Genomic DNA, 13440 nt, shown 5'->3' with positions numbered 1-13440 from the left:
AATCTGCACCAGTGATGGAGAGTTAGACGCCTTGCCATCCAAATGTTAGTTGTTTCAGGTAATAAAGGTCTGTATTTAAACATTTAAATGTTTTTTTGTTGTTTTCTTACCATGTATTTTGCTTTGATGTCATTTAGGTTTTTTATTCCTTAAACGTCTGCATAAAACTAGGTCACCTCCTACGTGTTGCTGGCTATGCTCCTATTGTCATACAATAGACAGTGTGTGTGTGCTTCTGTAGGTGTACAGTATCCTTCTATCCCTATTGTAGGTATTTATGTGTGGTATGTGGGTCAGTGACATAAAAACACACATATGTAGGTGAAAACGGTCTTTCTTTCTAAAGCTTAAGGAATCTGAAAAGGCTTTCAGAAGAGAACCAGAGCAGCCTTCTCACATGGATGCAGTTGCTGCAGGATGTGTGAGTGTTTGTGAGCAGAGTTCAGGGCCCATAGTGGAAGATGAATGAGAGCATCGATCTCTCTCTGTGGGAGACGCAACGCATGAATACTGAGCATTGAACAGAAAGAGAGTTAGAGAGACATAAAGAGAGAGAGAGGGAGGGAGGAGAGAGAGAGAGAGAGAGAGAGATTCAGAGAGATAGAAAATCCAAATGAGAACTGAGGGACGAGATTGGCCAGTGAAACAAAAGGGAATGGCAGGAATGAGGACAGCCAGGTGAGTCGATAGAGCGTTCCACTGACAGAGTAAATTGGAAGAAAGACATGACGCGAAGGAGAGAGTGGATGGACGGACAGGGAAGAATACAGAACAGATGGAGCGAGTGGAAGTGGATGAGGCTTAGCACAGAGATAAAAGAGAAAGGGAGTCTTTCTCCCTGATTGGCCGGCTCCTGATGATGATTGGAGGTGATTGGTCACTTGGACTTTGTGGCTTAGTGGTTCTGGCAGATGCTGAGTCACCTCAGCCAGGCACACACACACACACACACACACACACACACACACACACATCGAGGTCTTCTTTGTGGCCTTATTTGTGTGGGTTTTCCATCTATGCAAATTTTGTTAGCTGCAAAATGTGGCTATTAATCATTCTGGTAGTCGATAGATTATATATATATATTGTAACGGGAAAACCCTGTCTGTAGCAATTTATATGAATATATTATTGACTACAAGGTGAAAGTATTTCAAGCCACAAAAAGCAGTTGAAGTGGGCCTACATACCCAAACAGCTCTTATATATATATATATATATATATATATATATATATAACTTTAAAGTATCCATTAACCCTTTAAAACTTGAAAAAATGACTTGATTTCTTTTAAAAAGGTGGGAAGAAAACAATGAGCAACGGAAAATTAAATGACCCCAAAATAGCAAGAAATTAGTAAAAAGTACAAGAAAATGACCTGCGAATGAGCAAAAGAAATATAAATTAAAAAAAAAAATTCTAAAAGCATAAAAGAAAAAGATGATCTGGAAAAATGCTTTGAAAGTAATATATGATTTTGATCATTTAAACATCCTACCTTTTTTCCTAACTTCTTTTTTCCCTTGACATTTTCTTTCTAAAAATAATTGTCAAAATCTACTAATTTCTTGCAATTTGTAAAACATTGTATTACCAAGTGGCTCATTGCCTTTGTTTTTGATAGAAATGAAACAAATTTGCTCAGGGTTCAAAGGTGTAAATACATGTGAAAGGCATCTGGGAGCAGCACAAGAAAAGTGATGTGACTTTAGGTTTCAAAGGGTTAAAATGTGTGGTACATTTTGAGGGTGTACTCAGTAGGTGAATATTATTTGTTTCCACTATGAATATAATTGGGATTCATAGAGCAGGAAATTTGCCAAAAACTGAAACAGCCAACAGTGGGAAAATCGGAAACACTGGCTGGACCCTTTGTTTTTCTCAACTGCTGAGAGAACAAACTTATGTTTGAGAGTCACAGACTTAAATTCTTAATTTCCCCAGTTTCTCTACCAACACACATCAATGTGTGTTCGTCCATTTTTCATTCACTAATTATTTCCATTTCTGCAGCAACTTTGATGAGAAGCTGAAAAGGGTTTATTGTGAAGGAAAGCAGAATGAGTTGGTGAGGTGATGAGGGGCAGGCATGTTGTGAGCAGGGGGCAGGCTAGATGGATGGATGTGGATCTGGAGCACAGGAGATGATCAGTTCAGAGGAGCCACAAGAAAGCAGATACTCAGGCAAAACTACTAAAGGCTTTAACGTCTGCACCACACAAGTATACTGAAGTGATCTGAAGAGCCAGGTTTTAAAAACTGCAGGCTGATGAGTTGATGAGGCACATGTGAGCTGATGCAATCAGCAGAGAAGAGTGGACCAGGTGAGACGAGTTGGGTTGCCACGCCCAGAGACACATGTCCAAACAGACAAGAGAGACAAATACTGGAAAACAAGGGAGGGGATGAACCTGTAGCTTAGGTCAAGGCCATGACAGTTCAACAATTCAACACTTCGTGCCAAAAAAAAAGCAAAATGGAAAAAAAAAGCTAATGAGAGTAGAATAATATTTATTAAAAAAAAAAAACAGAAAAGGAAAGACAAATAATTCATTGGTGACTGAAACTAACATATGTGGTCATCCAGGTTCCATTGAAAAAAAAAAGACTGGGATTTTTCCACTGCAAATTTGATCATTGCATAAAAAGGTCTCACATGTCTTTTTTTTGCAATATCCAAATGAACACCATTTTTAGGATTTTTTAAGCCTAAGTGCAGTCACCAGAAGTAAAAAAGCTAATGCTAGGCTATAAATGAACTACCCCACAACCACATGGCATAATCCTGTATTTGTTGATTGTTTTTTTTTTTTTTTTTTAAAAAAAAGGGTAATGTTTTGTTTGTTTGTTTGTGTTTTATCACAAAAAATCAATATTAGAGAAATTTAAAAAAACATAGTTTTTAGGGTCAACTTTTGGGTACATTATCTTACACCATAATGATAACATATTTTTAAAAAGAGGCCTATTGTTTAAAATGTAATAAAACTGTATACTTATGGAACATATTCAAAAACCTTTTTGAACTTTGCAACCAAAATGAGGCTGCAAAAGCATGTTCGGCATGATGACGTTCTGTTGTCTCATTTAACCACTTGTTAGCCACCGCCTTTTTTAATGCACGTAAAAGTTTTAAAATTCAAAAGTTGGGTATTTACTGACATATTTTAAAGTGTGAAAGTCTCTTAAGCTTATGTTAATCACAGACCATATGCCAGGCATCTAACTGAAAACTCATTTAAAAAACTCTTAAAATCTGAGACGAGGGAAACAGGAGTGCTAAAATGCTAACTCATTTCCAGGTTATAGAACTCATTCTTTCAAAACTCTGTCGTGAGGGCGGTGAGTATGATTTTAATTTGTTGCGCTGATGAAACAATTGCTGAGGAAATGCATATCATGCTAAACTGACCATGTGAACCATCATGCTGCAGGTGAATTCAACCTGATCAATAAAGTTATCATGATCATCAGTACTGATTCCTTTACTTACATATTTCTGCCGGCATTTCCAGTGACATACAGATTTTGTCTGTGCTTTTTTAGAATCTCCTTCGTGCTTCTTCCAACTTACTCTGCACCGGCAGCAATGCATCCTTCACAACACCATAAAACACTTCTTCATCTTAAGTGCAGCAGCCAAATGACCACTAAAGACCACTGACTGTAATGGGAAAGCTGTCTGTCCGCTCAAATGCTACAGAGTGCACTTTGTTCACCGCACAGACCTGTCAATCATAAACGACTACATGACATGGAGACAATGGACTGCTGCCTCCTTGTTACCATGCCAACCATGTATTTGCGTTAGTACACATGCAGCTTACGTATGTGTATATGTGTGTGTTCACAGGTGTGGCAGAACAGTTTGCCATCGCCGAGGCTAAGCTGAGGGCCTGGTCCTCTGTGGACGGCGACGAGTCCAACGATGACTCATATGACGAGGACTTTCTGCCTGCCAACGAGCCCACCACACAGAGCACAGGTACACAAACACACACACACAAACGCAGTGCACGTATACACCACAATAACAGTGATAAGCTCATATTTATTCCCTTTCCTCTTTTCTAATACTCCATCGCTCATCCATCACTCCTCTCTCTCTCTCTCTCTCCCTCTCTGTATCTTTCATTGTCCCAGTGCCCTAGTTTTCATCCTCTCCCAACATTTTTTTTGTTCCTCGGCGCAATTTGATATCCCTCCTGCAACTTTAATATCATTTCCTTTGCTGCAGAGACAGTGTCTGTGTGAGGAAGGCGTGTGAGCGGGTTATAAATACACAGAGTGTATTTGACCATGGCTGTGTGTATGAGTGTGGGTGTGTGTATACCAGAGCTTTCATCTTGATTACACTGAACCACCAATAACCTGTACTGCAGGCAGCTAATAACATTCAGCTCAGGGTTGCTTCCCTATCTTCATATATCCATCTATAGCTTCTTCCCTCCTGGCAAAGGCCATTCACTGAATGGGGTTTCACACCTAGCAGCCTGTATAAGATTTTAATCAGCTCTACATGAAACCATTGCTGCAATACTTTTCTTATTGTGGGCGCATTATTTACAAAGTTTTCATTTTCTGTAAAATCAAAGATGATATTTCAGTTTGCTTTCATGTCACATTTTGATTTTGCAGTTTGTTTTTTAACACTGTCATCATCAAATTGTTTAACTTTTTAGACATATGTTGATATTTTTATGCATTTTGCTTAAAAAAAACTCAAGATTTTTGGAGTTATGCACATTGCTTTTTTTAAACATATCTTCTTAAAGCTAACCTGTTGATCTAAGAGTATAATCAGTGCATATCTTTGAGACCTACAAAATGTGTTGAATGATATAATGTCATCATACATTACCTTTAAAGCACTTTTTAAAACAAATGTTAAAACCGGCTACACATCTTTATATTTGTTAGTTAGCAGGGTTTTTGTTCATCGGGATGCACTCCTACATTTTTTGTCACTGTTGCCAAATATCAATCTGTAGAGAAACATGGAATCAGAGCAAACCTGTCAGTAAAGCAGTAAAGAGACACAAACAAAATGGTGACTTAGCTCATCAAAACATTGCTCTGTACCTCCGCTAGCAGGAGCCAAATACATTACTGTTCAAGCCATTTCAGCTAAAACAGTGCCCTGTACATAATTTGTGAAAATTAGTTGCCAAGGAAAAAAAAACATCCTCCTGTAGAGCCTACATCCTATTTTGCATCCAAATGTTCTACAATCATTCATATAACATAACAAATGTAGAGGATGACTCATTTTCATTCTGCCACCTGAAAAGAGGAAAATATATCTGATGTTACTATTTTTAAGTTACATAACTGGTTAAGGTAAACAGCATTACTGATCTTTAAACCTATTTTTGTAACACTATGCTGGAGTAGTCTACTATTGAATCCAGCCCAATTAAATCTGGACTGCTCAAATTGCAAACAAGGATGCTCAACACTGCCAGCTAAATGTTATTTTAAATACTCTGCCTTGATTATCAAGCTAAGAAAAAAGAAACATTTACTGGATTATGTCGAATCTTTGGAATACCAAAGATTGGGTTTTTTTTGACAAAACACCCCCACACTCCACCTAGCTGTTAGTGGCCAAAACCTCCGCACGGTACTTTTAAATGAGCAAAAATGTGAATAATGACTACAAAGGGTAAACATTTTTTTTAATGCTAGCTAGAAATAAGGATTTATTACTGTATTTCTTGGTAATATCTAAACTTGCAACCACTCAATGACCCTGTAGGAGGCAAGTTTGTGTTTCCTGGGATAGCAAAGGAATGACCGTGGTGATTCTGGAACTTGATGACTTTTGTTGGTTGCATTGGTTCAGTTTAGGCAAAGGTTTAAATATTTGAGAAAGGCATCTGAACGCAAGAAAAGTGTTGTCATTCCAGGTTTTTGAGGGTTTATGGTTGATGTTTGAATGTCAGTGAGCCAATCAGAAGCAGAGTGAAGCAGAGCAAGGCGGGTCATTACCTCTCTTATCACTGTTGTTCTTCCTTCAGGACTTCACGCTCACAGTCTGTATCATTCCCTCTAGATGTGTCATCATATCCTCCCTACTTGAAGGACCTGATCCACAGCCAGCTTTGCCAACACCTGGGCCTGCGAGGGCCCTGCGGCGAGGGTGGAGGAGGAGGTGGAGGAGGAGGCGGAGAGGGAGGCGGCAGCGGCGAGCCGTCCCCGACAGCAGGCAGCCCAGGCTCGTCCAGCCTCTGCAGCCTGGACGAGCACCATCCGCTGCTGCGTGACCTGGGCGGCCACCGCGGCACCCACTCCCACAGCAATGCCGCCGAGCTCGCCGCCAAGATCCTGTCGGCGCTGCAGGGCGGAGAGGAGCTGCTGCTTGCCCGACTTCAGAGGGCAGGGCAGAGCGGGCGCAGCGGGGGGGACTGCGGCTTCCACAGCCTAGGCGGGGGAGGGCGGGGCATCAGGCCCTGCGGGGGTCAGGACTCTCCTTGCTACTCCATGTCTTACTCTGAGACGTACCTGTCACCTGGCGAGGACGACGACACCCCCTGCAAGGACTACGAGAGCACTCTGTGCCAGGTGGAGGCGGAGGGCAACGGAGTGGAGTACCCGCCCAACTACGACCCACGCAGGAGGGTGTCAGACGTGGCGTCCTCTGGGGTTGTGTCTCTGGATGAGGAGGACGAAGAGGAGGAGGAGGGGGTGGGAGAGTCAAACAACCAATGACTCCTCTCGTCTCACCTCAGTGTTCGATCCCTCCAAGATCTTTGGAGGGGTTTCTTTTTTGCAACAACTTCCCCTCTCCTCCATGGCGTCTGAAAAGTTTGAACCGCCACGCATGCTGTTTATTTTTCCTCCTCTGACTGAAACATAAATCATCCGTCTTTTCCTTACTTGCAGCATTTCAACTCCCCCTCTCCACCTTGTGACTGCTTTGTCTCCATTCGATGTATCAACTCTATTTTCTTTAAAGGCGTCCAAACAATCTTTTTTTATCAGTGTGAAAACAGGAGCACTGAACTTGCGACAGCAGTCCAGTGACGCACTCGTGAGTATGACATACGGCTCCGTCCTTACCTGCGGCGCAACGATGGACGCCACCGACAGGCAGACAGAATGACTGAGTCCAAAACTCTGACTTATCTTTGCATGTGTTTTGCAAGTGCTGAAAACGATGGGCTGACCCAGTCTTGAGCACGGTTTGTAATCTCAGCTGTTCTGTATAACCCCACCCCCCGCCCCGCCCACCTCCCTAACATCTCCTACGGGAGGGAGTGTTGACACTGCGTCCCGGGACCTGCCCTTACCTCCCTCCCTTCCCCTCCTCCTTTGCAAGAGACAAAATAGCATCCTTTCGGGCATGGCTTGCTGAGTATGCCAAACTATTTAACCCTGTCACTACCAATTATGAGCAAATGCTGGAATGTTCAAAGCGACAGGACATAGTATGTATTTTAAAATAACAAAAGTTTAAAAAAGAAAAAGATTTGTCACAAATGATATAACAGAAATGATATGCTTTTATTGTACTAGTTTTCTATCACTCCAACATGTTGTTGTTCACATTATTCCAAACATCATTATGATGGACATCTGCCATAATGATCAACTATAACTACTGGATATTTTTAAGGTTCTGTGGATTCCTGCATGGAAGACACAAGAACTTTGGTTGTCTTAAAAAAGAAAATACACAGCAGCAGCAGCAGCAGCAGCAGTGACAACAAACACTGACAGAATGTTCCAGAAGTGACCCTTCGGCGATAGGTTTTCGGCAGGAAGTGGCGCAGCTGGAAAAGACAAGAACGTTTTTTTTTCTGTGAAGACGAGTTGCATCGGAGATTTTTCTATATTTTTGTATGCGTTGTCTTGCTTTGATCTCTTTGCCTATGCGGCGTGCCAGTGTATGTGGTTTTTTGCACGAAGCTAATGTGGCTGTAGATTTCTCCTTTTCTTCGTTATCACTGTGTGATATAGTTTACTGGGAAAAAAGAAACAAACAATACAAATGTGAACAAAAAAGTTTTTATTTTATTTTTTATTTCAAAAGAGGATACTGTGATACGGTTTGCTATTGCCATTTATCATGATCCTCACGAAGAACTCCTTTCTTTTTTTCCAAAATTTCAAAAACGCTCTTCTTTCTTTCCTCTCATACTGACTCCTGAAAAGCTTTGCCTTTTATTCTATACTTTCACTTCTTTTTTATATTTGCAAAATGGCGTGTTTACGTGAAACACACCGAAACTCCCATGTCCATGGCGATGTGAGGAGCCCTGTTGAGGTTCTTCTAGAGGGACTGTCATTCATACAACTCAGGAAATCCCATTGGACCAGTTCATCAATGCATCCCACCCACACTCATGCAAAACATTCATCTCTCATCCTCCATGTGTGCGTGCTTGTGGTTGTGCATTTTTGTGTGTTTGTGTAGAAAGAGCCTGGTGTGCGTAGTTATTTTCTACAAATAATTAAAGCACAGATTCAATCCCCACGTCCTTCTTTAATGTTGTTTGACTGTTTAGAAAAGCCTCAGTGTGCAAGTACACATGTTTTGTGCAAGTGTGTGTGCGTGTGTGTGTGTGTGTGTGTGTGTGTGTGTGTGGCTGTATTGTAAGATGTCAGCAAGCTTTTTAAGCTTGCACTGTATTTTCATTCCAAAACCCCTCCAATGCAGCGATTCCCTTTAAAGCAGTGTCTGGTGTAGCTGAGCTCTTGGTGGAGGTTAAAACTTAACTGGTGCTGGAGATTTTTTTTAAAAAAAAACAGTACTTGGAAATTATTTTGAAAAAAAGACGGGATGACATCACTTAATCGGACTTCTAAACGTAAAAAAAAAAAAAACTGAAAATGAGGAGTTCCAGTCAGGAGAGTTGAAAAAGACAGCGACAACTCAGGGGGAACCATTGAAGCTGTGCCTTTCATTCATCACCTTTGACCTCCAAAGTTGTACCATCATCATCACATCCTCCATGCTATCACTCAGGCCATTGCTTGACTTCTTTCTACTTCACCTCCCTTTTCAAGTGTAGAGTAAAACCCTACTAAAATCTGACTGAGGCTGTTGCACCTCCTGTGTGTATTCACGCGCCGCGCCGTAGCTTGAGGTTACAGCAAGCCCATTTGCGTCACTGTCCTTTTGGTTGACATTAAAAGCTGGGCGATGCTGGTGAGGCGAGGTTGTGCTTTTGTCCTGGCACGGCGACGAGAGCGTGCCATGCCCCCCCCCCCCCACCCTCCACCCCACCCCACCCCACACACACACATACACACACACTCCCCATTCATCAGCTTGCTCTGTCCACCACAGGGCATTTGCTCCGTCCATCTCTCTGAGTGTCCTCCGTCCTCTCCCCGAGCAGTGTGTGTGTGTGTGTAGGATGGTGTGTGCGTGAGAGAGAAGACGGGCACCTTGGTGTGAAGCATTTTTCATTCACTCAGCTGTCTTGTCATCTCTTGCACATTGACGAGTCTTTGTATTATTATACTTTTGAGGACCATGACCACATTCGTTCATCCTCCAGCACTAACCCTAACTCCCCAAAATCTAATCTGAACCCTCAATCCGTTCGTTGAAGTGGCACTTTGGTGGATTTCTTCATCTTTCTATCCTGTTGAGAACATTTTGTCCTCACAAGAATAGAAATCGAAGCCTTCCCGCTGACACACACACACAGACAGCCTGATGAATGTCTCCCCTCTCCATCCTTCTGTCTCACTCTGTCATTTCCTGCCCCCTCACCCTCCACTCCTCCCGCCCCCTTTGTCTCTGTCCTTTCCTCTTTTCCTCCTCTCTTTCTTTTCCTCCCACCTCCCTTCTACCCCTACAGGGGCTCATTACGTAACTAGGAGGACATCTGAGTGCTACCTTTGCCGACAGGCAATTAGCCCGCGATTATAAAACCGCCTGACGAACAGGAGATGCTTATCTCTCTCCTGTCTGTCTTTCTATTTCACCCTCGTGTCTTTTTCCCTTTCACTCCATCTGCACCCTCCCCTCCGTTTTCTCTCTTCCTCCTCACCGCCGCATCTTTTGAGGTTAGCTGTCCCAGAAAACTCCTCGCAGATTGTGGAAAAGCTATGGGTGATCAGGGGAAGTGTTCCTCGGAATTGATTAATATTTCGTAGCCCAATAACAGAAGAGCGCCCAGCTGTCCTTGAGTGAGACAGATGTCTTAAGAGTGAAGCATAATTCTTTCTCTCTCTCTCTCTCCCTCTCTGTGTTTGTGTGTGTGTGTGTGTGTGTGTGTGTGTGTGTCTGTGTCTGTGGGCAGTTTGTTGCTTCAGGCAAGCGCTGACATTGGATACTTATCAGAGAGAAGTGCTCCAGATTCTCTCGCTGTGAGTGTGTGTGTGATCGTGGTGGGAGAACCCGGCACTATAAAAAGACATCAAAACATCTGTGGGACAGCTTCGAGGCAGGAGGGCGTATGAATATTCAGTCGGCGGTGGTGCTCCTGTCACCCTGTAGCCTACTTACTGTTTTAGACCAAAGCTGAAGGGCCCGGGGACCGCTCTCACCACATCGCCGGCCCCCAGCGGTGAATATTAGGAAGAAACCTGTGAACATGACTGAGACTGTGAACACTGCTGCAGGACCTGAGTATAGAGAGTGTAATCTTCACAGAATGAGATGGTCTGTGTTTAACCCACATTAGCCTTTACCGGCTTAATTAAAACATCCCACAATCCTCGGGGGGTTCGGGTGCACACGGTGACACCGGGCACACACATACACACACAGAATTAAAAAAAGGCTTGTGAGAGTTCAGAGAGTAAAGCCATACAACTCAACGAGCAGATACAAAGACTTTATGAACAGGGTATGAGAATTATATAAAGATGACCCAAAATGAATGTACTGTCCCATCCACATCCGACGTGGGTTGCACATCACCATCAGCATCAATGAAACACACTCGACCTTCTCCTCCCTCTGAAATCTCAATCCCGTCTTTCTTTTTCCAACTCTTTTTTTTCCCTTTTGAATACTTTTCTTCCTCTTTTGGCTGAATGTAATTATTTGAATATTGCCACCTTGGATTTGAAAAATTACTCTTTGTTTGCTGCATCTGACATTATTTCGAGTTAATAAAATATTGTTATTGTTCTTTGCAAAAAAACATTTGGTGTGCTTTTTTTTCATGTCATACTATAGAGTAGAGGAGTAGGGGGAGATGTGTGGGCAGCTCCACTAATGTAGTGTTTTATGATTATGATTAGATAATGAGCTACGACATTCACCTCTTTCAATACCATTCATTACTGGACATTCACTGTGGTACACACACCATAAAATCTGATGTAATTAGCTCCCTGACATGACGACATCATCATTATTAAGTTATTACCAGGGCAAAGGACGGCAGCCAGAGAAACCGCACAGAGGTCTTAGTGATCTTACAGCAGTAAGTATTTCATCTTTCCATGACATCATGGGCCCCCGGGGAGCTCAGTTATCCATTTGGTGGGTCGAAGGAGAGGGAGGGAAATATCAGAGCACGACGTGATGGATTTTGAAGAAAGTGTGTGATCATCAGGGTTTTGAACTCTTGGAGCTTGTAGATAGGCGTGGTATGTTGGAGTGTAAATTAGACGCTCCTTGATTAGGTTTCTAAAAATGTGAAAATGAAAGACAAAAGTTCTGTATAAAACCAGTCGCCAGATGAAAATATCGGCATCGTATGTTTCTGCAGCTGATGAATGAGTTACATTTGTACATTTCACATCACAATGTTTCTAAAGTGATGTGATAGCAGATGGTGGATGGCAAGACACTTGGGGAAGCTCAGACCACTGTTCGAGACCAATAAACAACCAAACAGGTTGTTTTTTTAGCAAGTCATCACTGCGTTTCCGGTGTCTTTTTAGTCAACCAAGGTTTTTTTTTTTAAATGACCCCTCACTGCTTTACCTCCGGGTCAGTGAATTTTTAAAACATTCTTTTTACTAAGACACAGCTGTTTTTTCTGCCAGGATTGTGTGTTTCACAGAGACTCTGATATCTTCTGCAGCAGTGATTGTGCCACCAAAACAGGCTGTTTAAGCCCAAATACAATCTTCTCCTAATCCTAAATAAGTGTTTTTGTGCCTTAACCTAAGAGTACATTAACCACAGCATGGTTGAAATGTAAAGAAATTTAAGTTTCACCAGAACTGCTACATAATGTCATACAATGTAACGTATCGGTGGTTTGCAGAAACGTACGATGCCAACTTTTTTCTTTTGATAATTGGGTTGATGAAACTAGCAACATAACAGCCCAATAATTGCCCAAGACTGAGGAGCATGTGAAAAGTCTAATTAGTTTCTGAAGTCAAGGTAAGTTCAGTAGGTCAACAGTAAAATGAAAAACAGTATACTTTTAAGAGTGTGTGTAGCTAATGCAGTACTGTGCCAGATGATGATGACAGACTCGATATATTTCACAAGATCTGAAAATGGCCTTTCAAAAAAATAGTGTCCTCTAAAATGACTCATATTAGCCTTTTTCGTTATCTGCCACTTTGTTGTGTAACAGTTAAATATAGAAAACTGAAAATGCAGTGATGAGCAAAAATACTTATATGACTCACATGATGCCAACCTGAAAAGGTGAATAAAATCCGAACACACACACACACACACACACACACACACACACACGCATAATCTTTTCTTTGTGGTACAAATCTCATCTCACCATGGCTGTGGAAACAGGGTGGAACCACATGTGATCTTCCCCGTTCAGACAGCCATGAAACAATCAGATTTCTGTCACAGAGCGAAAAATCATTTTTTCTGGTCTTGGGCCTGAGTGGCTGTCACACTGGTTGTGAACTGAACATGACCAGCAGTATCTAGGTCAAGACTTAAGTCAATCCTAGTGTTTGAAGTTTCACTTCTGAAACTCAAAATGGTCTAAATGTTTGAATCAAATATGTCAATACAAGACAACTGCAGTTTTGGCACTTTGGCCAAAACTTTTTTCAGCCAGAGAGGTTGCCACAATATTGCATAAGTACAGAACAGTATCATTTTAACCATCTTAGCTGGTAAGCATGCTAACATAAGCTAATTAGTAGTAAACACAAAGCTGAGGCTGATGGGAATGTCACTAGTTTTCCACATTTTTGGTCATAAAACAAATTAAAATGTGTATATATATTTCAAAGCAATCCATCAAATAGTAGTCGAGATATTTCAAGACCCAAGTGATAAGACAGGATGTACACGAGTCAAATAAAGTTTTTCCAGTGCAGACAGCTGCATTTCCAGAATTTCTTCCAGTTGCAACACCCTGACATGGCATTAAAAAAACATCAGTTTAAGTCACAGTAGTGGCTTGTCCTGACCGTGGTGTTCACTGAGGATTGCGGTTGATTTGACGATGATTAATGGATGCCCAAAAATGCTAAATGTATTTTCTTTGATGTTCTTTTTCTCTCCTCAGCTGTTCCACACCGGATCTGCT

The 13440-nt window shown here is 41.9% G+C and overlaps 1 protein-coding gene across 8 annotated transcripts in view; it reads left to right on the top strand.

The window, feature by feature from the left end:
- Positions 1-11120, top strand: part of fam131ab (family with sequence similarity 131 member Ab) — a 30923-nt gene extending 19803 nt beyond the window's left edge. For 6 of the 8 annotated variants that reach the window (XM_042487066.2, XM_088078579.1, XM_042487065.2 and 3 more), the window contains 2 exons: positions 3855-3986; positions 6057-9230. In XM_042487066.2, coding sequence (XP_042343000.1) covers positions 3855-3986; positions 6057-6712 — 788 coding nt within the window. In that variant the 3' untranslated portion in view covers positions 6713-9230. Of the gene's footprint in view, positions 1-3854; positions 3987-6056; positions 9231-10260 lie in introns of those variants that run through there. The other 2 variants (XR_015776763.1, XR_015776762.1) reach the window with 2 other exon arrangements.
- Positions 11121-13440: the final 2320 nt, after the last annotated feature.

This window comes from Plectropomus leopardus, chromosome 6 (assembly GCF_026936395.1).
Source record: "Plectropomus leopardus strain MGB_pleo_1.0 chromosome 6, ASM2693639v1, whole genome shotgun sequence".
Taxonomy (NCBI): Eukaryota; Metazoa; Chordata; class Actinopteri; order Perciformes; family Serranidae; genus Plectropomus; species Plectropomus leopardus.
Note: the sequence above shows the minus strand (reverse complement) of the source record. Positions and strands in the feature narration are given on the sequence as shown.